This window comes from Somniosus microcephalus, chromosome 23, assembly GCF_052327205.1.
Source record: "Somniosus microcephalus isolate GS21.2 chromosome 23, FLI_Smic_1.0, whole genome shotgun sequence".
Classification (NCBI taxonomy): Eukaryota; Metazoa; Chordata; class Chondrichthyes; order Squaliformes; family Somniosidae; genus Somniosus; species Somniosus microcephalus.
In genome coordinates, this window is record NC_141009.1 from 72,632,390 (window position 1) to 72,659,253 (window position 26,864).

The 26,864-nt window shown below is 49.6% G+C and overlaps 1 protein-coding gene across 1 annotated transcript in view; it reads left to right on the top strand.

Annotated features, from left to right (window-relative positions):
• Positions 1-26,864, top strand: part of LOC147101959 (rab-like protein 6) — a 175,639-nt gene that overhangs the window by 19,909 nt on the left and 128,866 nt on the right. The window contains 4 exon segments of the mRNA XM_085965164.1: positions 8,338-8,367; positions 14,466-14,518; positions 23,859-23,950; positions 24,787-24,927. Coding sequence (XP_085821290.1) covers positions 8,338-8,367; positions 14,466-14,518; positions 23,859-23,950; positions 24,787-24,927 — 316 coding nt within the window.

Consider the following 26,864-nt stretch of genomic DNA (forward strand, 5'->3'; position numbering starts at 1 on the left):
TCCATCGCCAGCCATCTCCCTATCCGTGATCTCTTTAATACCATGCCCCTTGAATTTCGCCACAATTCATCAAACGCCTTCTGAAAATCCATGTGTGTAACATCCGGTTATCTATACACTGATTCCCAAAAATTCAATTCAGTGAATAGGGGACATTACCTGTTCCTCACATACCCAGGCTTGCCCATGAACTGCCCCCCCCCGCCCCCTCACGTCTTTGACCGCTCGTGACCAAAATTGCATCTCATGTTATAGACTCTGGAAGTTTACCCGCGCTGAGGTAAGACTAACTGGTTCAGAATTTGCTGGCTGGTTCCTTTACCATTTAACATTCACCAGTGTTTTGGTAGCTTCTGCTCGACACTCCTACAGTGTCCTCCCCCCCCCCCCCCCTAGATACTCCTACAGCCCCACTCTCCCCCCCCCCCCCCCCCCACCCCACCAGATACCCCTCCAGCCCCACTTCCCCCCCCCCCCCACCAGATACCCCTCCAGCCCCACTTCCCCCCCCCACCCCCCCCACCAGATACCCCTCCAGCCCCACCCCCCCCCCCAGATACTCCTCCAGCCCCACTTCCCCCACCCCCCCTCCAGATACTCCTCCAGTCCCACTCCACAATCTTACTCGCTCCACCATCGGTGGTCGTGCCTTAGCTGCTTCGACCCTAAGCTCTGAAATTTCCTCCCTAAACCTCTGCACCTCTGCACCTCTCTCTCCTTCTCAACACACTCCCCTTTGCTCACCTGGTCTCATATTTCCTTATGTGACTTGGTGTCAAATTTTGTCTGATAGCGCTCATGTGAAGCGCCTCAGGATGTTTTCCTATGTTAAAGGCGCTACATAAATGCAAGTTGTTATCCCTCTATCCCACCTACCCACCCTCTCCCCATCTCCCCACCCCCACCTACCCACCCTCTCCCCATCCCCCAACCCCACCGACCCACCCTCTCCCCGTATCCCCACCCCCACCTACCCACCCTCTCCCCATCTCCCCACCCCCACCTACCCACCCTCTCCCCATCCCCCAACCCCACCGACCCACCCTCTCCCCGTATCCCCACCCCCACCTACCCACCCTCTCCCCATCTCCCCACCCCCACCGACCCACCCTCTCCCCATCTCCCCACCCCCACCTACCCACCCTCTCCCCATCTCCCCAGCCCCACCTACCCACCCTCTCCCCATCCCCCAACCCCACCTACCCAACCTCTCCCCATCCCCCAGCCCCACCTACCCACCCTCTCCCCATCCCCCAACCCCACCTACCCACCCTCTCCCCATCCCCCAGCCCCACCTACCCACCCTCTCCCCATCCCCCAACCCCACCTACCCACCCTCTCCCCGTATCCCCACCCCCACCTACCCACCCTCTCCCCATCCCCCAACCCCACCGACCCACCCTCTCCCCATCCCCAACCCCACCTACCCACCCTCTCCCCATCTCCCCAACCCCACCTAGCCACCCTCTCCCCATCTCCCCAACCCCACCTAGCCACCCTCTCCCCATCCCCCAACCCCACCTACCCACCCTCTCCCCATATCCCCAACCCCACCGACCCACCCTCTCCCCATCTCCCCAACCCCACCTAGCCACCCTCTCCCCATCCCCCAACCCCACCTACCCACCCTCTCCCCATATCCCCAACCCCACCTACCCACCCTCTCCCCATATCCCCGACCCACCCTCTCCCCATATCCCCGACCCACCCTCTCCCCATCTCCCCAACCCCACCGACCCACCCTCTCCCCATCTCCCCAACCCCACCTACCCACCCTCTCCCCCTATCCCCAACCCCACCTACCCACCCTCTCCCCATCCCCCAACCCCACCTACCCACCCTCTCCCCATATCCCCAACCCCACCTACCCACCCTCTCCCCATATCCCCGACCCACCCTCTCCCCATATCCCCGACCCACCCTCTCCCCATATCCCCGACCCACCCTCTCCCCATCTCCCCAACCCCACCGACCCACCCTCTCCCCATCTCCCCAACCCCACCTACCCACCCTCTCCCCCTATCCCCAACCCCACCTACCCACCCTCTCCCCATCTCCCCAACCCCACCGACCCACCCTCTCTCCATATCCCCAACCCCACCTACCCACCCTCTCCCCATATCCAGAGAAATCTTTTTTTCTCCATAAATACTTCTCTTTGTGTCCTGACTCTTTACACTGTCTGTTTCACTATGTCCTTACACTGTCCCTTTCACTGTATGTCCTTACACTGTCCCTTTCACTGTATGTCCTTACACTGTCCCTTTCACTGAATGTCCTTACACTGTCCCTTTCACTGTATGTCCTTACACTGTCCCTTTCACTGTATGTCCTTACACTGTCCGTTTCACTGTATGTCCTTACACTGTCCCTTTCACTGTATGTCGTTTCACTGTATGTCCTTGCACTGTCCCTTTCACTGTATGTCCTTACACTGTCCGCTTCACTATGTCCTTACACTGTCCCTTTCACTGTAGGTCCTTACACTGTCCCTTTCACTGTATGTCCTTACACTGTCCCTTTCACTGTATGTCCTTACACTGTCCCTTTCACTGTATGTCCTTACACTGTCCCTTTCACTGAATGTCCTTACACTGTCCCTTTCACTGTATGTCCTTACACTGTCCCTTTCACTGTATGTCCTTACACTGTCCGTTTCACTGTATGTCCTTACACTGTCCGCTTCACTATGTCCTTACACTGTCCCTTTCACTGTATGTCCTTACACTGTCCCTTTCACTGTATGTCCTTACACTGTCCCTTTCACTGTATGTCGTTTCACTGTATGTCCTTGCACTGTCCCTTTCACTGTATGTCCTTACACTGTCCGCTTCACTATGTCCTTACACTGTCCCTTTCACTGTAGGTCCTTACACTGTCCCTTTCACTGTATGTCCTTACACTGTCCGTTTCACGATGTCCTTACACTGTCCCTTTCACTGTATGTCCTTACACTGTCCCTTTCACTGTATGTCCTTACACTGTCCCTTTCACTGTATGTCCTTACACTGTATGTCCTTACACTGTCCCTTTCACTGTATGTCCTTACACTGTCCGTTTCACTGTATGTCCTTACACTGTCCGTTTCACCGTATGTCCTTACACTGTCCGTTTCACCGTATGTCCTTACACTGTCCCTGTCCCTTTCACTGTCCTTACACTGTCCCTTTCACTGCATGTCCTTACACTGTCTGTTTCACTATGTCCTTACACTGTCCCTTTCACTGTAGGTCCTTACACTGTCCCTTTCACTGTATGTCCTTACACTGTCCGTTTCACTGTATGTTCTTACACTGTCCCTTTCACTGTATGTCCTTACACTGTCCCTTTCACTGTATGTTCTTACACTGTCCGTTTCACTGTATGTCCTTACACTGTCCGTTTCACTGTATGTCCTTACACTGTCCCTTTCACTATGTCCTTACACTGTCTGTTTCACTGTAGGTCCTTACACTGTCCGTTTCACTGTATGTCCTTACACTGTCCCTTTCACTATGTCCTTACACTGTGCCTTTCACTGTATGTCCTTACACTGTCCCTTTCACTGTATGTCCTTACACTGTCCGTTTCACTGTATGTCCTTACACTGTCCCTTTCACTGCATGTCCTTACACTGTCCCTTTCACTGTATGTCCTTACACTGTCCCTTTCACTGTATGTCCTTACACTGTCCCTTTCACTGTATGTCCTTACACTGTCCCTTTCACTGTATGCCCTTACACTGTCCCTTTCACTGTATGTCCTTACACTGTCCCTTTCACTGTATGTCCTTACACTGTCCGTTTCACTGTATGTCCTTACACTGTCCCTTTCACTATGTCCTTACACTGTCCGTTTCACTGTATGTCCTTACACTGTCCGTTTCACTGTATGTCCTTACACTGTAGGTCCTTACACTGTCCCTTTCACTGTATGTCCTTACACTGTCCGTTTCACTGTATGTCCTTACACTGTCCCTTTCACTGTATGTCCTTACACTGTCCCTTTCACTGTATGCCCTTACACTGTCCGTTTCACTGTATGTCCTTACACTGTCCCTTTCACTGTATGTCCTTACACTGTCCGCTTCACTATGTCCTTACACTGTCCGTTTCACTGTATGTCCTTACACTGTCCCTTTCACTGTATGTCCTTACACTGTCCCTTTCACTGCATGTCCTTACACTGTCCCTTTCACTGTATGTCCTTACACTGTCCCTTTCACTGTATGTCCTTACACTGTCCCTTTCACTGTATGTCCTTACACTGTCCCTTTCACTGTATGTCCTTACACTGTCCCTTTCACTGTATGTCCTTACACTGTCCCTTTCACTGTATGTCCTTACACTGTCCCTTTCACTGTATGTCCTTACACTGTCCGTTTCACTGTATGTCCTTACACTGTCCCTTTCACTGTATGTCCTTACACTGTCCCTTTCACTGTATGTCCTTACACTGTCCCTTTCACTGTATGTCCTTACACTGTCCCTTTCACTGTCCGTTTCACTGTATGTCCTTACACTGTCCGTTTCACTGTATGTCCTTACACTGTCCCTTTCACTATGTCCTTTTCACTGTATGTCCTTACACTGTCCCTATCACTGTATGTCCTTACACTGTCCGTTTCACTGTATGTCCTTACACTGTCCCTTTCACTATGTCCTTACACTGTCCGTTTCACTGTATGTCCTTACACTGTCCCTTTCACTATGTCCTTACACTGTCCGTTTCACTGTAGGTCCTTACACTGTCCCTTTCACTGTATGTCCTTACAATGTCCCTTTCACTGTATGTCCTTACAATGTCCGTTTCACTGTATGTCCTTACACTGTCCCTTTCACTGTATGTCCTTACACTGTCCGTTTCACTGTATGTCCTTACACTGTCCCTTTCACTGCATGTCCTTACACTGTCTGTTTCACTATGTCCTTACACTGTCCCTTTCACTGTATGTCCTTACACTGTCCCTTTCACTGTATGTCCTTACACTGTCCGTTTCACTGTATGTCCTTACACTCTCCCTTTCACTGCATGTCCTTACACTGTCTGTTTCACTATGTCCTTACACTGTCCCTTTCACTGTATGTCCTTACACTGTCCCTTTCACTGTAGGTCCTTACACTGTCCCTTTCACTGTATGTCCTTACACTGTCCCTTTCACTGTATGTCCTTACACTGTCCCTTTCACTGTATGTTCTTACACTGTCCGTTTCACTGTATGTCCTTACACTGTCCGTTTCACTGTATGTCCTTACACTGTCCCTTTCACTGTATGTCCTTACACTGTCCCTTTCACTATGTCCTTACACTGTCTGTTTCACTGTAGGTCCTTACACTGTCCGTTTCACTGTATGTCCTTACACTGTCCGCTTCACTATGTCCTTACACTGTCCGTCCTTACACTGTCCCTTTCACTGTATGTCCTTACACTGTCCCTTTCACTGCATGTCCTTGCACTGTCCCTTTCACTGTATGTCCTTACACTGTCCCTTTCACTGTATGTCCTTACACTGTCTGTCCTTACACTGTCCCTTTCACTGTATGTCCTTACACTGTCCCTTTCACTGTCCGTTTCACTGTATGTCCTTACACTGTATGTCCTTACACTGTCCCTTTCACTATGTCCTTACACTGTCCGTTTCACTGTATGTCCTTACACTGTCCCTATCACTGTATGTCCTTACACTGTCCCTTTCACTGTCCGTTTCACTGTATGTCCTTACACTGTATGTCCTTACACTGTCCCTTTCACTATGTCCTTACACTGTCTGTTTCACTGTAGGTCCTTACACTGTCCCTTTCACTGTATGTCCTTACAATGTCCCTTTCACTGTAGGTCCTTACACTGTCCCTTTCACTGTATGTTCTTACACTGTCCCTTTCACTGTATGTTCTTACACTGTCCGTTTCACTGTATGTCCTTACACTGTCCGTTTCACTGTATGTCCTTACACTGTCCCTTTCACTGTATGTCCTTACACTGTCCCTTTCACTGTATGTCCTTACACTGTCCCTTTCACTGCATGTCCTTACACTGTCCCTTTCACTGCATGTCCTTACACTGTCCCTTTCACTGTATGTCCTTACACTGTCCCTTTCACTGTATGTCCTTACACTGTCCCTTTCACTGTATGTCCTTACACTGTCCCTTTCACTGTATGTCCTTACACTGTCCCTTTCACTGTATGTCCTTACACTGTCCCTTTCACTGTATGTCCTTACACTGTCCCTTTCACTATGTCCTTACACTGTCTGTTTCACTGTAGGTCCTTACACTGTCCGTTTCACTGTATGTCCTTACACTGTCCCTTTCACTGCATGTCCCTACACTGTCCCTTTCACTGTATGTCCTTACACTGTCCCTTTCACTGTATGTCCTTACACTGTCCCTTTCACTGTATGCCCTTACACTGTCCCTTTCACTGTATGTCCTTACACTGTCCCTTTCACTGTATGTCCTTACACTGTCCGTTTCACTGTATGTCCTTACACTGTCCCTTTCACTATGTCCTTACACTGTCCGTTTCACTGTATGTCCTTACACTGTCCGTTTCACTGTATGTCCTTACACTGTAGGTCCTTACACTGTCCCTTTCACTGTATGTCCTTACAATGTCCCTTTCACTGTATGTCCTTACACTGTCCGTTTCACTGTATGTCCTTACACTGTCCCTTTCACTGTATGTCCTTACACTGTCCCTTTCACTGTATGCCCTTACACTGTCCCTTTCACTGTATGTCCTTACACTGTCCCTTTCACTGTATGCCCTTACACTGTCCCTTTCACTGAATGTCCTTACACTGTCCCTTTCACTGTATGTCCTTACACTGTCCGCTTCACTATGTCCTTACACTGTCCGTTTCACTGTATGTCCTTACACTGTCCCTTTCACTGTATGTCCTTACACTGTCCCTTTCACTGCATGTCCTTACACTGTCCCTTTCACTGTATGTCCTTACACTGTCCCTTTCACTGTATGTCCTTACAATGTCCCTTTCACTGTATGTCCTTACAATGTCCCTTTCACTGTATGTCCTTACACTGTCCCTTTCACTATGTCCTTACACTGTCCGTTTCACTGTATGTCCTTACACTGTCCCTATCACTGTATGTCCTTACACTGTCCGTTTCACTATGTCCTTACACTGTCCCTTTCACTATGTCCTTACACTGTCCGTTTCACTGTATGTCCTTACACTGTCCCTTTCACTATGTCCTTACACTGTCCGTTTCACTGTATGTCCTTACAATGTCCGTTTCACTGTATGTCCTTACAATGTCCGTTTCACTGTATGTCCTTACACTGTCCCTTTCACTGTATGTCCTTACACTGTCCCTTTCACTGTATGTCCTTACACTGTCCCTTTCACTGTGTGTCCTTACACTGTATGTCCTTACACTGTCCCTTTCACTGCATGTCCTTACACTGTCCCTTTCACTGTATGTCCTTACACTGTCCCTTTCACTGTATCACAGAAATCACAGAAACCCCACAGTACAGATAGAGGCCATTTCGGCCCATCGAGCCTGCACCGACACATATCCCACCCGATCCCCGTAACCCCTACACCAACACATATCCCACCCTATCCCTGTAACCCCACGTATTTAATCCCCCTAACACTAAGGGTCAATTTATCATAGCCAATCAACCTAACCCGCACATCTTTGGACTGTGGGAGGAAACCGGAGCACCCGGAGGAAACCCACGCAAACACGGGGAGAATGTGCAAACTCCACACAGACAGTCGCCCGAGGCCGGATTCGAACCCGGGTCCCTGGCGCTATGAGGCAACAGTGCTAACCACTATGCCACCGTGTATGTCCTTACACTGTCCCTTTCACTGTATGTCCTTACACTGTCCCTTTCACTGTATGTCCTTACACTGTCCCTTTCACTGTATGTCCTTACACTGTCCCTTTCACTGTATGTCCTTACACTATCCCTTTCACTGTATGTCCTTACACTGTCCCTTTCACTGTATGTCCTTACACTGTCCCTTTCACTGTATGTCCTTACACTGTCCCTTTCACTGTATGTCCTTACACTGTCCCTTTCACTGTATGTCCTTACACTATCCCTTTCACTGTATGTCCTTACACTGTCCCTTTCACTGTATGTCCTTACACTGTCCGTTTCACTTTATGTTCCCTTAATCTGTTTCACACTCGGGAAGAACTCTCCGACTCCCCATACTTGCTCCTAATTTGGACATAAAGCAGGTTGAGGGAAATTGGATTGGTGCTATTTCTATATTAGGTAGAGCTCCATCTATAACTCTTCTGTATTTAACTTCTTGTTCTTTTTAAGTTATCTGTCCTCTTTTTCATTATTTTCTCCTCTTCATTCTGTTCAGGTCATACGATTCTCCTCCCTGGTACATTAGGTGAGAGCTGGCCTGGCTAGAGCTGATTCTGTTTGGTAACTGGGTGTGTAATTTCTTTCTGATTGCAAGTGAGAGAGCGCACATTGAACATTATTGTTTGCTTCTGCTGTCTAATGCACATGGTGTTAACGTGAATATTAAATCTTTTATGCTGCTGTTGTGTACATGTAACATTTTACTTTTGCCAGTTTACCCTCCACTCTCCTAAAGGTGCTGACTCTCACTGGGGTACAGTTCCACAGACACTGACTCTCACTGGGGTACAGTTCCACAGACACTGACTCTCACTGGGGTACAGTTCCACAGACACTGACTCTCACTGGGGTACAGTTCCGCAGACACTGACTATCACTGGCGTACAGACCACAGACACTGACTCTCACTGGGGTACAGTTCCGCAGACACTGACTCTCACTGGGGTACAGTTCCACAGACACTGACTCTCACTGGGGTACAGTTCCGCAGACACTGACTCTCACTGGGGTACAGTTCCACAGACACTGACTCTCACTGGGGTGCAGTTCCACAGACACTGACTCTCACTGGGATACAGTTCCACAGATACTGACTCTCACTGGCGTACAGACCACAGACACTGACTCTCACTGGGGGACAGTTTCACAGACACTGACTCTCACTGGGGTACAGTTCCACAGACACTGACTCTCACTGGGGTACAGTTTCACAGACACTGACTCTCACTGGGGTACAGTTCACAGGCACTGACTCTCACTGGGGTACAGTTCCACAGACACTGACTCTCACTGGGGTACAGTTCCACAAACACTGACTCTCATTGGGGTACAGTTCCACAGACACTGGCCCTCACTGGGGAACAGTTCCACAGACACTGGCCCTCACTGGGGAACAGTTCCACAGACACTGACTCTCACTGGGGTACAGTTCCACAGACACTGACTCTCACTGGGGAACAGTTCCAGAGACACTGACTCTCACTGGGGTACAGTTCCAGAGACACTGACTCTCACTGGGGTACAGTTCCACAGACACTGACTCTCACTGGGGTACAGTTCCACAGACACTGACTCTCACTGGGGGACAGTTCCACAGACACTGACTCTCACTGGGGGACAGTTCCACAGACACTGACTCTCACTGGGGTACGGTTCCACAGACACTGACTCTCACTGGGGTACAGTTCCACAGGGTGGAGGTGCTCTCAAAAGTATGCTCCAGTGACCTATCTTTAGGTGTGAGCCCAGACATAGGATGTTTGACTTGAGGGGCATCACGTGTGTGCTGAGCCTGATTCTGTCCTCCCCTGCACTCCACAAACAAGCAGTTACCAGCCTAGGTTGGATAGAAACCTGGTTTGTAAAACGTGTAGACTCACCACCCTCACTGGCCTCACTAACCCAGGGACGCTGCGGCTAATGCCACACCTGAACCGCCCCGGCACAGACCAGCTGTCTCAGGCACATTGAACATTTGTACTTGTGACTTGCTGGTGCTTGTGTTTTGCATACAGTGTCCAGGATATAGTCAGGATGGCCTGTTTCACTATCGGAAGGTCAATATTAGCAACACAAACAGCGGCACTGCTGGGTTTCAGCATCCTGATTAACCCCTTCATAACTCCACCGCTTTTCCTGTTTCTGGCTCTTGGATTAATTCTCTTTCCTCCCAGTTCCTTTGTGCTGTTCATTCTCTTTCCACAGTGGAAGTGAACACAAAGGCATTACCTTGCTCTCGGGTTCCGTATGTGATCAGTTTTGTAAAATACCAAAACCACTGACCATTGGTTTGTTTGAATAAAAATATCCTGGGTGAATTTCCATCACCTTCAGCGTTTGGCTTTCCTTGCGTCCCTTCGGGATCCCAGCTCCGAGCCAGGCCCCTGAGTGTCAGGCGCTTGATTCTGCAAACTTTGTGCATTGATTTCATTGGTCAGCTTGTCCTGTGCAATACCCAAACTCTAAACACTGCACTCCTCGTTCTCTTCGCTTCCTTGGGCCATGAAATACCAGCAGCTAACTACATTCAAAAGCAAGGTTCAATTAAATTTGGTGTTGGGAGTCAGAAGACAAAATGTCTGTCACTGGCCATGTACGATAGCCATGGCTCAGTGGGCAGCACTCTCGTCTCCGAGTCACAAGATCGTGGGTTTGAGCCCCAGTTCAGAGACTTGAGCCCAGAATCCAGGCTGACACTCCAGTGCAGTACTGAGGGAGTGCAGTACTGAGGGAGCGCCGCACTGTCGGAGGGGCAGTACTGAGAGAGCGCCGCACTGTCGGAGGGGCAGTACTGAGGGAGTGCTGCACTGTCGGAGGGGCAGTACTGAGGGAGTGCTGCACTGTCTGAGGGGCAGTACTGAGAGAGCGCCGCACTGTCGGAGGGGCAGTACTGAGGGAGTGCTGCACTGTCGGAGGGGCAGTACTGAGGGAGTGCTGCACTGTCGGAGGGGCAGTACTGAGGGAGTGCCGCACTGTCGGAGGGGCAGTACTGAGGGAGCGCTGCACTGTCGGAAGGGCAGTACTGAGGGAGCGCTGCACTGTCAGAGGGGCAGTACTGAGGGAGCGCTGCACTGTCGGAGGGGCAGTACTGAGGGAGCGCTGCACTGTCGGAGGGGCAGTACTGAGGGAGTGCAGCACTGTCAGAGGGGCAGACTGAGCGTGCTGCAGATATTGCATATCCTTTTTAAAACAGGTTTCAGGACTGCACACAGTGCAGCAGAGATGCCCTTACCAAGACCAGATAGAATTTTAGAAATACCTCTCTGACTACGGATGTACATCTCCGAGCTGGACATCCCAGCATTCTGCTCTGTTTCTAATTGCTGTGAACGCTGCACTGTACCGGCGCTTTTAGTGATCGCTCCGATTATTGCCCATTTTTCCATCTACCGAGTGTCAGAGCTCGGTGTGGGAGAGTTACCGAGTATCAGAGCTCGACGATCCTTGCCTCCCCGCCCTCTGACCCCCTCCCCGCCCTCTGACCCCCTCCCCGCCCTCTGACCCCCTCCCCGCCCTCTGACCCCCTCCCCGCCCTCTGACCCCCTCCCCGCCCTCTGACCCCCTCCCCGCCCTCTGACCCCCCTCCCCGCCCTCTGACCCCCCTCCCCGCCCTCTGACCCCCCTCCCCGCCCTCTGACCCCCCTCCCCGCCCTCTGACCCCCCTCCCCGCCCTCTGACCCCCCCCATCCCAACATGCAGGATGGAGTTTGATGGAGGCTACAGGACTACTTAGGGGCGTAATCAGTGTGGGGGACGGCGAGCAGGTAAAGTGCCGAAGGTTGTTTGAATAGCTGTGCTGAATCTGTTCCGATCTGATGGTGTGGGGTTTTTCTGATTTGTTCCTCATTTGAAATTAGTGGGTACTTTTATATTTAAAAAAAGCGGTACTGAGAGTTATTAGGGGCATACAGTACAATGAGCGTTTGGAGCCTTCATCTTTGGTTTTTGTACACTGTGTGTAGATTGGAAATTTGAAAACATGTCTTCATAGCAATGCACGCAAGCTGGTTGTGTGACTTTTTAAAAATCAAAATTTTAAATGAAAGGCAGATTGAAGACGGGACCAGTGGGAAACTGCAGAAGAATGTGGTAGTGAATTATGGGGCTTACCCCATTCTTGCGGAGAGATTGCTATTCTAGACCTCTACTGGCAGTCTGTTACTAAACCAGCTTTTTATTTTAAAAATAATTCCAGCTTGTATTGGCACTCTTTTACTTTGTGTCTAACCCGTGCTGTACCTGCCCTGGGAGTGTTTGATGGGACAGTGCAGAGGGAGCTTTACTCTGTATCTAACCCGCGCTGTACCTGCCCTGGGAGTGTTTGATGGGACAGTGTAGAGGGAGCTTTACTCTGTATCTAACCCGTGCTGTACCTGCCCTGGGAGTGTTTGATGGGACAGTGTAGAGGGAGCTTTACTCTGTATCTAACCCGTGCTGTACCGGCCCTGGGAGTGTTTGCTGGGACAGTGTAGAGGGAGCTTTACTCTGTATCTAACCCGTGCTGTACCTGCCCTGGGAGTGTTTGATGGGACAGTGCAGAGGGAGCTTTACTCTGTATCTAACCCGTGCTGTACCTGCCCTGGCAGTGTTTGATGCGACAGTGTAGAAGGAGCTTTACTCTGTATCTAACCCGTGCTGTACCTGCCCTGGGAGTGTTTGATCGGACAGTGTAGAGGGAGCTTTACTCTGTATCTAACCCGTGCTTTACCGGCCCTGGGAGTGTTTGCTGGGACAGTGTAGAGGGAGCTTTACTCTGTATCTAACCCGTGCTGTACCTGCCCTGGGAGTGTTTGATGGGACAGTGTAGAGGGAGCTTTACTCTGTATCTAACCCGTGCTGTACCTGCCCTGGGAGTGGTTGATGGGACAGTGTAGCGGGAGCTTTACTCTGTATCTAAGCCGTGCTGTACCTGCCCTGGGGGTGTTTGATGGGACAGTGCAGCGGGAGCTTTACTCTGTATCTAACCCGTGCTGTACCTGCCCTGGGAGTGTTTGATGGGACCGTGTAGCGGGAGCTTTACTCTGTATCTAACCCATGCTGTACCTGCCCTGGGAGTGTTTGATGGGACAGTGTAGAGGGAGCTTTACTCTGTATCTAACCCATGCTGTACCTGCCCTGGGAGTGTTTGATGGGACAGTGTAGAGGGAGCTTTACTCTGTATCTAACCCATGCTGTACCTGCCCTGGGAGTGTTTGATGGGACAGTGTAGAGGGAGCTTTACTCTGTATCTAACCCGTGCTGCACCTGCCCTGGGAGTGTTTGATGGGACAGTGTAGAGGGAGCTTTACTCTGTATCTAACCCGTGCTGTACCTGCCCTGGGAGTGTTTGATGGGGACAGTGTAGAGGGAGCTTTACTCTGTATCTAACCCGTGCTGTACCTGCCCTGGGAGTGTTTGATGGGACAGTGTAGAGGGAGCTTTACTCTGTATCTAACCCGTGCTGTACCTGCCCTGGGAGTGTTTGATGGGACAGTGTAGAGGGAGCTTTACTCTGTATCTAACCCATGCTGTACCTGCCCTGGGAGTGTTTGATGGGACAGTGTAGAGGGAGCTTTACTCTGTATCTAACCCGTGCTGTACCTGCCCCGGGAGTGTTTGATGGGACAGTGTAGAGGGAGATTTACTCTGTATCTAACCCGTGCTGTACCTGCCCTGGGAGTGTTTGATGGGACAGTGTGGAGGGAGCTTTACTCTGTATCTAACCCGTGCTGAACCTGCTCTGGGAGTGTTTGATGGGACAGTGTAGAGGGAGCTTTACTCTGTATCTAACCCGTGCTGAACCTGCTCTGGGAGTGTTTGATGGGATAGTGTAGAGGGAGCTTTACTCTGTATCTAACCCGTGCTGTTCCTGCCTTGGGAGTGTTTGATGGGACAGTGTGGAGGGAGCTTTACTCTGTATCTAACCCGTGCTGAACCTGCTCTGGGAGTGTTTGATGGGACAGTGTAGAGGGAGCTTTACTCTGTATCTAACCCGTGCTGAACCTGCTCTGGGAGTGTTTGATGGGATAGTGTAGAGGGAGCTTTACTCTGTATCTAACCCGTGCTGTTCCTGCCTTGGGAGTGTTTGATGGGACAGTGTAGAGGGAGCTTTACTCTGTATCTAACCCGTGCTGTACCTGCCCTGGGAGTGTTTGATGGGATAGTGTAGAGGGAGCTTTACTCTGTATCTAACCCCGTGCTGTACCTGTCCTGGGAGTGTTTGATGGGATAGTGTAGAGGGAGCTTTCCTCTGTATCTAAATGTTCAATTTGTCATCACTAATCTGTTAAAAATTCTCAAGAAATTCGAAAAATGGAAAATTAGTGAGAACTAAATGGAAGACTTGAAATTTTGATATAAAAGTTAATAAAATAAAACAGATTATTTTAATACTAGCATGTAATGGAAAGTAAACTGGAATAGAATGAAATGGAGCCCATTAGAAGCAGACATCTGCTTTATGTTTGCAGTTGTTTTGGAACTGAAAGCTTAAATTTTCCTTCAAGTTTCCTCCCTCTCATCATTCATTGTTTGCACTGGTACTGAATGGGGTACAGACGGGCCCTTGTAATTTGGTGCAATACTTGGCATCTGACAAGAAAATTGCTGCTTGAGAACCATTAACCAATTGTTGCCTTTGTTTAGGTAAAAGTCGGAAAAAAGGAGATGGCTTGAAACTGGAGAATGACCCACAAGAGGTAGAGTGGATATATTTAGAGCTGGACCAGAGTACGATCCTGATATTGATGTATTCGTGTCCCATGCAGACACTGTGTCTTTAATACATTAGAAACATTACCTCTGCATCCACTTCCTGTGTACAAAACCTTACTTCCGCTTGTCACATTTATGTCCACATTTCCCAATATAAAATCCTATTAACGTTTAAAATGGAAACTGCCTATGTAAACATGTCACGCTGTAATTACACCCCCTGCCATTGGTGGCGCTGCAGCGCCTCAGTTTCGCGTCACCCAGCTCCTCGACCTAATGTAGAGAATCTCTTACTCTCCGACCAGTTCTGGTCCTTGCTTCCCTAATTGCAGTAAGTTTTGCTATTAATAAATCCAAGTGTCATATAGAAATGGGGATATGACTTCAGAATGGGACTGAATGACACCGCAAGACCACAGTTGCTCCTGAACCCCCCCCCCCTCCCCTGTGTGCAGACACGTGAGATTGTTTGCTATATTGTAATCATTGCTATGTGGCCAGATTCCCAGGAGTGATATCCTCGAGTGAGGCAACCCTTTACTAAACCGCTAGCAGCTGCTTTGAGGGGTACTGGCAGTCCTGCTCTCTCGGCCCAGCAGTGAGCAGTGGGAGAAAGTATCAATTGGGATAGAAGAGTTTGTATTTACGTGTAATGTAACTTACATTGTAAAATTTACACACCGCAAAATACACTCACATTTCAAATCTTTACAGGTATTCCTAAATAGGCATGAACACATTAATTTACAGTGATTAGTTGTTGAGGTGTCCCAGGTCTCTGTGTGTCTGAGGTGTCTAAGATATGCTGTGTATTTAATATACCGAATTCTTCCTTTGGTCATTTACCATATATATTTGTGTGCCTCAGTTCCTTTTGTAGCAGTTCAATGATTTGTGTCAGAACTGAAGTTCCGAATCTCTATTTTAGCCAACGACTGAGGTGCTGGAGGATTGGACGTGGATGTGATGAGACTGGCCATGCCTGTAGTCTCTCTCTGAAGTTTCTGTGATTTCCAGCTTCAGTTGCTGACCTCAGTCTCCAGCCCTGCAGTTAGTTTGCATTCAGATTGGTCAGCTGCTGCCTCTTCATCTGGTTGGTTCTTCGCTCTGATTTGCCTTTGTTTTAACTTCATGTGCATACTCAGTCTTGCAATCTACAGGAGCCCTTCCCAGTGACTGACACACTGGAGAAACACTTGCACTGTCTGTTCATGCGCAATGTTCAGAAGTGCACAGAATTCGCCAAACCTGAGCACCAGTGCAATTGATGAGTGTCTAGTTCGCAGGGAAAGAAGTTGATGTATCTCAGTCCTCGAGCTGAGACTGGGGTTCGAGCTCACTGAAGCACAGCTCTAGATAAGTTAGAGAGGTATTCCAGTGCAATCACCCTGCTTCAGTCATGTTCAGAAGGCGAGGAAAGAGCTGTTTATATTCTCCAGGGCTCTGTCTACTGCATATGAAGCCTCAAGAATACTCGCCTCCGAGACCTGTCGTTGTACCAGTAACTATGCACATACCAGTAAAGGAGTGGTTACATTCGAGTTGTACAGCAGGAGCAGCATTAGATGCCGAGCTAAGGTTAGTCTGTCGAGCTCCTCTGCAGCCAGCACATCAGCCACGGATCGAGGTACAAATAGATGGGCTCAGGGCAGAGCTAATTCTGAAACTTACTTAAAATTAAGTTGCAAGTGAGGCAAGGGATCAAACTAGTAAAGGCAAATTAGGTTTAATATCAGGAAGTTCTTCATCACACAAAGAATGATCAACACTTTGAATAGATCTCATACAGTCGTGGCAGCAAAACCCTGCAAACATTTCACAACCAATTGGAACTTTTGGGGCATCTGGATGGATGAGCTAAGATGCCTGAATGGCCATCCTCATCCTTAATTATCTGAGGAACTCCTCCCAACATCAGTTCTCATCGACGCTGTTCCCAGAAGCAAGGCAAGTGAGCTCTGAATCGGCCTCATCCAGCATGAGCTTTGACCGCGACCGTGCCTGTACTGCATTCGGCAGCACTGCCCGTGCTCCTGGCCATCGTGGCAGCAAATCATTCAGCCAACCTCATCTTCACCAAGTGCAGTCAGTGCAGACCAGAAACTTAACTGGACCAGCCACATAAATACTGTGGCTACAAGAGCTGGTCAGAGGCTGGGTATTCTGTGGCGAGTGTTTCACCTGACTCTCCAAAGCCTTTCCACCATCTACAAGGCATAAGTCAGGAGTGTGATGGAATACTCTCCACTTGCCTGGATGAGTGTAGCTCCAACAACACTCAAGAAGCTCGACACTATCCAGGACAAAAGCAGCCTGTTTGATTGGCACCCCATCCACCACCTTAAACATTCCCTCCCTCCACCACCGGCGTACTGTGGCTGCAGTGTGTACCATCTACAAGATGCACTGCAGCAACTCGCCAAGGCTTCTTCGGCAGCACCTCCCAAACCCACGACCTCTACCACCTAGAAGGACAAGGGCAGCAGGCGCATGGGAACACCACCACCTCCAAGTTCCCCTCCAAGTCACACAACATCCTGACTTAGAAGTATATCGCCGATCCTTCATCGTTGCTGGGTCAAAATCCTGGAACTCCCTCCCTAACAGCACTGTGGGAGTACCTTCACCACACGGACTGCAGCGGTTCAAGAACGCGGTTCACCACCACCTTCTCGAGGGCAATTAGGGAAGGGCAATAAATGCTGGATTTGCCAGCGACACCCACATCCCGCGAATGAATAAAAATAAAGATGGTCGATGCGGCCAAATCAGATTTCTTCGATGGTGAGGAGGCCATGGAGAAGAATGGCAGGGGAGGTATTGCCTGTCGATCCAGTTGTATTTTAACTAGAAAACCCATTTAATCTCTTGCATTGGATCTTTATGTACCTCTGAATTATGCATAGTCTGGGTTCAGACCACATGAAAGCTTGGAGCATGAGGAAGAGTCTTGGCTCGCCAAGTGAGTTCCTTCTAAAGACTACGTCAAATCTGCCTGTTCGGGATTTGATCCAAGTAAATCTCCTAAGAATGTTATTCCGAAGGCCTGACCCAGAGGAGATAGAGTGAAACTACAGAACCCCTGAGTATCTGACCAGCTTGGGTTAGTCAGCCCCAGCTGCATGTTCTATAGATGGTGAGAGGCATCTCCAGAGTAAATCCGTGGATGGAGAGCATTGCCAGGGAGATGCATCAACAGATGAGGAGGGAACTTAACCACTTAGCCGTGTCCTGGCAGCATTCACGGCACAGGTGTCGACAACCTCAGCAACTTTCAACGCTGCACCTCGAGCATGGAGGGACCCTTCCTGAGACCACCCAGTGGGCCATTCGCAAGGAGCTTTCATAACTGGACAGCGGCAGACAGCACCCCGCAGTCTCGGACGGCTCCTGACGGTGCCAAATGGTTTTCTAGATTCCTGGATTGGACTTTTTCCATTCACACCTTACATTGTTCATAAGTTACAGGCAGAGAAAGCATTTCTATAGCGCCTTTCACAACCTCAGGACTTCCCAAAGCGCTTTACAGCCAATGAAGTGCTTCTGAAGTGTAGTCACTGTTGTAATGTAGGGGAAGACTGAGGGGGATTTGATAGAGGTGTCCAAAATAAGAAAAGAAATGGACAAGGTAAACATCGATTTACCTCGCATGGGAATAGTCAAAGGCCACCATCTCGGCACCAGACACTGGAAGGGGGGTGACATGAATCAGTCATTCATGAAAGAAAGACTTATGAAATAATACTGAGTGGCCTACGGGTGGCGCTGTCCAGGGACCAGCTTGCGCAGGACATTCTTAACAGGAACTAGTGAAGGACACAACTAGAGCTCCATGTTGTAAAACAGTTGATTAAAGCTTTGTTTAATGCCTAGTAGTTTTCTTACATCAAGGGGATTAGAAGAAGTTCAGTTTTAATAGAATGTGAATGCTTCAAGGGGCGATCGATGTTAAGTTGGTGACCATATTTAAAACGGCCCTAGATAATTACTGAAAGAATATAAATGGGTCTGGGAGAAGGCAGCACAATGACATTGTAAATACCAGCCTGAGAGCGGCCTAAAGCCAGCACTGACCAGAAGGACCGAACGGCCTCCTCACGCACTGAAAGTTCCCACGTGTCTGTTAGCTTTAGGGCAGGTTTAGAGCTCACAATACCCAGTGCAAAACTCATTGTCTATTGGTTCCTGGATAATGACTTTGGAGTTGGGACTTTTAACTTGTATCTCCGTAGGTACAAAAATAAGACACAGCCCTTGGCTAACTGTTAATAATACCGAGCCTGGTCCAACATCTGTAACACCTGCTCGTAAATAAGGACTGGTCGGTCTTCATGGACTCTCTCTGCATCTGTTTCCACACGGTCTGCAGTACAGTCCAAGGGGAAGAACTGAAGATCAGCAGTAGGCTGGACGAAGCATGCCTCCCATCCCCATTGAACTTCAAAACTGGCCCACGGAATTAAAGACGTGCCTATTACGATTCAACAAACATATCAGATCTGACCGTTGGTTTGCTGAACCTCCCCCAGATCCTGGGCGCAAACCCATTTGCACATGGTTCCAAGCACCTTCCCTTTCCATTCTGTGTGGGACAAAGCCAGCACCTTATGTTAAGAAGTTTCAGAACTTACTGCATCTGACTCTGAGCTACTTTCCTGATGGCTGTTGTTAAACCAGTTGCAGTTACAGTAAAGACAATTGCTAAATAGGAAGCAAAGATTTCTGATCCCCCTTCTGTCGCAGGATATGGTGAGGCCGGTGGGATTGGCGCGGTGAGGCCGGTGGGATTGGCGCGGTGAGGCCGGTGGGATTGGCGCGGTGAGGCCGGTGGGATTGGCGCGGTGAGGCCGGTGGGACTGGCGCGGTGAGGCCGGTGGGACTGGCGCGGTGAGGCCGGTGGGACTGGCGCGGTGAGGCCGGTGGGACTGGCGCGGTGAGGCCGGTGGGACTGGCGCGGTGAGGCCGGTGGGACTGGCGCGGTGAGGCCGGTGGGACTGGCGCGGTGAGGCCGGTGGGACTGGCGCGGTGAGGCCGGTGGGACTGGCGCGGTGAGGCCGGTGGGACTGGCGCGGTGAGGCCGGTGGGACTGGCGCGGTGAGGCCGGTGGGACTGGCGCGGTGAGGCCGGTGGGACTGGCGCGGTGAGGCCGGTGGGACTGGCGCGGTGAGGCCGGTGGGACTGGCGCGGTGAGGCCGGTGGGACTGGCGCGGTGAGGCCGGTGGGACTGGCGCGGTGAGGCCGGTGGGACTGGCGCGGTGAGGCCGGTGGGACTGGCGCGGTGAGGCCGGTGGGACTGGCGCGGTGAGGCCGGTGGGACTGGCGCGGTGAGGCCGGTGGGACTGGCGCGGTGAGGCCGGTGGGACTGGCGCGGTGAGGCCGGTGGGACTGGCGCGGTGAGGCCGGTGGGACTGGCGCGGTGAGGCCGGTGGGACTGGCGCGGTGAGGCCGGTGGGACTGGCGCGGTGAGGCCGGTGGGACTGGCGCCGGGAGGCCGGTGGGACTGGCGCGGCGGGGCCGGTGGGACTGGCGCGGCGAGGCCGGTGGGATTGGCGCGGTGGGGCCGGGATTGATCTCTGAGAATGGGATGAGCTTGTTTGGGCTGAGTGGTCTTTTGCTGGTCCAACAGTTGTGTGTTAGTTTTCTCTCTGAACGGGACACGGTACATGGATTGTCTGTGGTGGGTCACTGCTATTACATCTGCCTCGTCCAAACTGGCTGACTGAAAGTGGCCAGTAGGAAATGTGTTGATGCCTTGCTCCTCGTTGGCTGTGAAACACTTCCAACAGGAGCTGGTACTTCATTCACCAACCATTTTGAACTTCCACATATCCAGCACCTTTCAATCCTGCAGGACACCCCAAAGCACTTCACAGCCAATGGATCCTTTTTGCGGTTGCTGTTAAATTGGAAGAAATGGAGGCCATTCAGCCCCTCGAGCCTGTTTCGCATTCAGTGAGATCATGGCTGATCTGTGCCTCAACTCCATCGACCTGCCTTGATTTCATATTCCTCGATACCCATACCAGCAAAAATCCATCCATCTCAATCTTGAATTCATTTGATCCCCAGAATCCACAGCCTGTTTGGGGGAGAGAGTTCCAGATTTCCACCACCCTTTGTGTGAAGAAGTGCTTCCTGACATCACCCCTGAATGGCCTGGCTCGAATTTTAAGGCTCCAGATTCTTGATCTGGACTCCCCCCACCGGAGAAATAGTTTCTATCTACCCAATCAAATCATTTAATCATCTTAAACACCTCGATTAGATCACCTCTCAATCTTCTATGTTTAAGGGAATACAAGCCTAGTCTGTGCAAACTGTGCTCCTAATTTAACCCTTCAGCCCCGGTGTCAGTCTGGTGAATCTGGGCTGCTCCCCTCCGAGGCCAATAGATCCGTCCTGAGGTGCGGGGCCCAGAACTGAACCCAGTGCTCCAGGTAGGGTCTGACCAAGTAAGGGTACAGGTATATTTTGAGTGCAGGTTCCAGGCTTGGCTCCATGTGCTGCTTCAGTATTTAGGAAGGATCGACAAAAAAGAAAGGGAGGAGGGGTAGCATTGCTAGTAAAAGAGGGGATAAATGCAATTGAAAGGAAGGATATTAACTCAGTTAATACAGAATCTATATGGGTGGAGCTAAGAAATAGCGAGGGGCGAAAAACATTAATAGGAGTGGTATATAGGCCTCCAAATAGTAAAATAGAGGTTAGGGAGGGCATCACGAGGGAAATTAGAGAAGCGTGCAATAAGAGCACAGCTGTCATCATAGGTGACTTTAACTTACATATAGATTGGACTAGCCTAATCAGTAAAAATAATGAGGAGGAGGAATTCCTTGAGTGTTTAAGGGATGGTTATCTGGATCAATATGTCGAGGAACCAACTCGGGAACAGGCTATATTGGACTGGGTACTGTGCAATGAGAAGGGACTAATCAGTAATCTTGTTGTACGGGGACCCTTGGGTCAGAGCGATCATAACATGATCGATTTCTCACTCGAAATGGAGAGCGAAGAAATTGACTCAGAGACTAAGGTCCTGAATTTAAACAAGGGGAATTATGATGCCATGAGACGGGAACTGAGTAGGTCTGATTGGACAACGTTCCTGAGAGGACTGGAGGTAGATAAACAATGGCAAACATTTAAAGATAGAATGACAAAATTGCAAAAATTGTTTATACCAATCTGGCATAAAAGGAAATCTAAAAAGGTGACTCAACCGTGGATAACAGGGGAAATTAGAGACAGCATAAAATCCAAAGATAGGGCGTATAAAATAGCCAAAAAAAGCGCCAGAGCGGAAGATTGGGAACAGTTTAAGATAGAGCAAAGGAGGGCAAAGGGCATGATCAAGAGGGGCAAAATAGCTTACGAAAACAAGCTGGCGGAAAATATAAAAACTAACTCCAAAAGCTTTTATAAATATATCAAAAGGAAAAGACTGGTGAAAACCAAAGTTGGTCCATTGCAGTCAGATACGGGGGAATATATAATGGGAAATAAGGAAATGGCAGATCAACTAAATGCATACTTTGGGTCAGTCTTTACGAAGGAAGACACAGAAAACCTCCCTGGGATATCGGGAAAAATAGGGACATTGGCAAAGGAGGAACTGACGCAAATCAATATCTCTAAGGATATGGTGTTAAGGAAGCTAAAGGGATTGAAGGTGGACAAATCCCCAGGGCCTGATAACATGCATCCTAGGGTACTGAAGGAGGTGGCCCTAGAGATAGCGGATGCACTAAGGATGATTTTTCAGAATTCATTAGACTCGGGAACAGTGCCGATGGATTGGAGGGTAGCTAACGTTACCCCACTATTCAAAAAGGGGGGTAGGGAAAAAGCAGGTAATTACAGACCTGTAAGCCTTACATCAGTTGTGGGCAAAATGCTGGAGTCCATCATTAAGGATGAAATAGCGGAGCACTTAGCAAATGGGGACAGGATAGGACAGAGTCAACATGGATTTACAAAGGGTAAATCGTGCTTGACTAATCTATTGGAATTTTTTGAGGGAGTAACTGGTAGAATAGATGGGGGAGAGCCAGTAGATGTGGTGTACCTGGACTTCCAAAAGGCCTTCGATAAGGTCCCACATAAAAGATTAGCATGGAAAATTGAGGCTCATGGGATAAAGGGGAAAGTTTTGGCGTGGATAGGGAACTGGCTGTCAGATAGAAAACAGAGAGTTGGAATAAACGGCTCATTTTCTGAATGGCAGGCAGTAACAAGTGGGGTACCACAGGGATCTGTCCTGGGCCCCCAGCTGTTCACAATTTACATTAATGACCTGGATCAGGGAGTCGGATGCAGCATTTCCAAATTTGCAGACGACACTAAACTAGGAGGTGGGGTGGGCTCAGAGGAAGAGACCAGGAAGCTCCAGAGCGATTTGGACAGACTGGGCGATTGGGCGGATAAATGGCAGATGCACTATAATGTGGACAAGTGCGAAGTTATCCACCTTGGGTGCAGGAACGGGAGGGCAAATTATTATTTAAATGGCAATAGATTGGGAGAGGGGGAAGTACAGAGAGACCTGGGTGTTCTTGTACACCAGTCACTGAAGGCGAGCATGCAGGTGCAACAGGCGGTCAAGAAGGCAAACGGTATGCTGGCCTTCATAGCAAAAGGGTTAGAATACAGGAACAGGGATACCTTGCTGCAGCTGTACAGGGCACTGGTGAGACCACACCTCGAGTACTGTGTACAGTTTTGGTCGCCTCATCTGAGGAAGGATGTTCTTGCCATGGAGGGGGTGCAGCGGCGATTCACCAGGCTGATACCAGGAATGGCGGGAATGACCTATGAGGAGAGACTATGTAGTTTAGGGATGTACACACTGGAGTTTAGAAGATTGAGAGGGGACCTCATAGAAGTGTATAAAATTCTGACAGGTCTAGACAGACTGGATGCAGAAGGAATGTTTCCCTTGGCGGGTGAGAACAGAACTAGAGGACATAATTTAAGGATAAGGGCTAAACCATTTAGGACAGAGATGAGGGGGAATTTCTTCACTCAGAGAGTGGTGAACCTGTGGAACTCATTGCCACAGAGGGCAGTGTACGCCAGCTCATTAAATATATTTAAGAGGGAATTAGATATATTTCTACGGGCAAAAGGGGTTAAGGGTTACGGAGAGAAGGCGGGGACGGGATACTGAATTAAAGGATCAGCCATGATCTCATTAAATGGCGGAGCAGGCACGAAGGGCCGAATGGCCTACTCCTGCTCCTATCTTCTATGTATGTATCTATGTAAATGTAGTTGCTAATTGGTTTGAGAGAAGCTCTAATCCTCCCTATTATGTTCTGTTGGTAGTCGGATGCGGAGCTGGCTCTGGATGCGGAGTTCCTCGATGTCTACAAGAACTGTAACGGTGTTATAATGATGTTTGACATCACCAAGCAGTGGTAAGGATATTTCGGCATTACGCACTAGGACTCCAGTGTATGTGATTCTGTGGATGCCGAACTCGCTGCTCCAGAGTTGACCCCCACTGATGTTCCTCTGACGTAAAGAATTTAAACCAAAATTGCGGTTTTAAAAGGTGACTACTGAAAATGACACTGGCGCTGCGGAGCGCTCCTCTGATGCTGCGAAGAATAGTGTCGCACCAGCCAGCCTCTAGGGCGGCTTGCTGCAGATTTGGGCAGGGGGCAGCACCGTGAGTGTGGAGCCCCCACCCCCGAGTGTGGAGCCCCCCAGGTTTGGAGGTGACTGGGAGCCCCAGATATGGACGCCCCTGAACTCATGCTGGGCTATTCCTGTTCTGCTTCTATCTCTGCCTGAACCCTTGGCGACCGCTTTTGTTTAGCTTTACTTTTGCCGAGGTTGTTTTCTTGCGGTGTTTTGATGTGGTAGAAGGTTCAATGCCATGTCTATTTGATGGTTCATTTAAAATATATTTTTCAATCTCGGGGAGTTTAGGAATGGTTTTCTGATGCCCTCCTCCCAGTGTGGAGCCTTGCTCTATGGGAGAACGATCGGAGAATGTGACCTTTGCTCTCCTGCTTGTTGCTACATCAGTGAACCAGTTGGGTTTTGACAACAATCCGACAGCTTCACGGTCACTTTTACCGATAGCAGCTTTTTATTTAATTTCCAGATTTGAACTTGCGTTCTCTGGATTACTAGTCCAGTGTTGTAACCACTACACTACCTTACATACCCCTTCTATATGTAGAAGGATTAGCTGAATCAGGAGTGGCGAAGGTGTGTTGATTGATTCCCTCCCCTGTTTCTGCAGGACGTTCAGTTATATCATGAAAGAACTTCCCAAAGTGCCTGACCACATTCCAGTCTGTGTGCTTGGGAACCACCGTGACATGGGAGAGCACCGGGTCATCTTGCCCGATGACGTCAGGGACTTCATACAGAGCAGCAACAGGTACAGCAAATACCGACACGGCAACATTCCCACCTAAGTTAGCTCAGTCTCCCTAACGTGGATACAATGCTGAGTAATGAACAGGAAGCAAAGCTTTAGACTTGATGGGTGTTGCTTGGATTGGAGAAGAGTTGCAAGGGGGTCAGTGCTGTATCCTCTTGTTCCTTTTAGAATGATCTCTCCCTCTTTCAGATTAGTTTGGGATTGATACAGGGCTATGGGGAGAGAGCGGGACAGTGGGATTAGTTTGGGATTGATACAGGGCTATGGGAGAGTGGGGCAGTGGGATCAGTTTTGGATTGATACAGGGCTATGGGGAGAGAGTGGGACGATGGGATCAGTTTTGGATTGATACAGGGCTATGGGGAGAGAGTGGGACGATGGGATCAGTTTTGGATTGATACAGGGCTATGGGGAGAGAGTGGGACGATGGGATCAGTTTTGGATTGATACAGGGCTATGGGGAGAGAGTGGGACAATGGGATCAGTTTTGGATTGATACAGGGCTATGGGGAGAGAGTGGGACAGTGGGATCAGTTTTGGATTGATACAGGGCTATGGGGAGAGAATGGGACGATGGGATCAGTTTTGGATTGATACAGGGCTATGGGGAGAGAGTGGGACAATGGGATCAGTTTTGGATTGATACAGGGCTATGGGGAGAGAGTGGGACAATGGGATCAGCTTTGGATTGATACAGGGCTATGGGGAGAGAATGGGACGATGGGATCAGTTTTGGATTGATACGGGGCTATGGGGAGAGAGTGGGACGATGGGATCAGTTTTGGATTGATACAGGGCTATGGGGAGAGTGGGACGTTGGGATCAATTTTGGATTGATACAGGGCTATGGGGAGAGAGTGGGACGATGGGATCAGTTTTGGATTGATACAGGGCTATGGGGAGAGAGTGGGACGATGGGATCAGTTTTGGATTGATACAGGGCTATGGGGAGAGAATGGGACGTTGGGATCAGTTTTGGATTGATACAGGGCTATGGGGAGAGAGTGGGACGATGGGATCAGTTTTGGATTGATACAGGGCTATGGGGAGAGAATGGGACAGTGGGATCAGTTTTGGATTGATACAGGGCTATGGGGAGAGAATGGGACAGTGGGATCAGTTTTGGATTGATACAGGGCTATGGGGAGACAGTGGGATCAGTTTTGGATTGATACAGGGCTATGGGGAGAGAATGGGACAGTGGGATCAGTTTTGGATTGATACAGGGCTATGGGGAGAGAATGGGACGTTGGGATCAGTTTTGGATTGATACAGGGCTATGGGGAGAGAATGGGACGTTGGGATCAGTTTTGGATTGATACAGGACTATGGGGAGAGAGTGGGACGATGGGATCAGTTTTGGATTGATACAGGGCTATGGGGAGAGAGTGGGACGTTGGGATCAGTTTTGGATTGATACAGGGCTATGGGGAGACAGTGGGATCAGTTTTGGATTGATACAGGGCTATGGGGAGACAGTGGGATCAGTTTTGGATTGATACAGGGCTATGGGGAGAGAATGGGATCAGTTTTGGATTGATACAGGGCTATGGGGAGACAGTGGGATCAGTTTTGGATTGATACAGGGCTATGGGGAGAGAATGGGACAGTGGGATCAGTTTTGGATTGATACAGGGCTATGGGGAGACAGTGGGATCAGTTTTGGATTGATACAGGGCTATGGGGAGAGAGTGGGACAGTGGGATCAGTTTTGGATTGATACAGGGCTATGGGGAGAGAATGGGACAGTGGGATCAGTTTTGGATTGATACAGGGCTATGGGGAGAGAATGGGACAGTGGGATCAGTTTTGGATTGATACAGGGCTATGGGGAGAGAATGGGACGTTGGGATCAGTTTTGGATTGATACAGGGCTATGGGGAGAGAATGGGACGTTGGGATCAGTTTTGGATTGATACAGGACTATGGGGAGA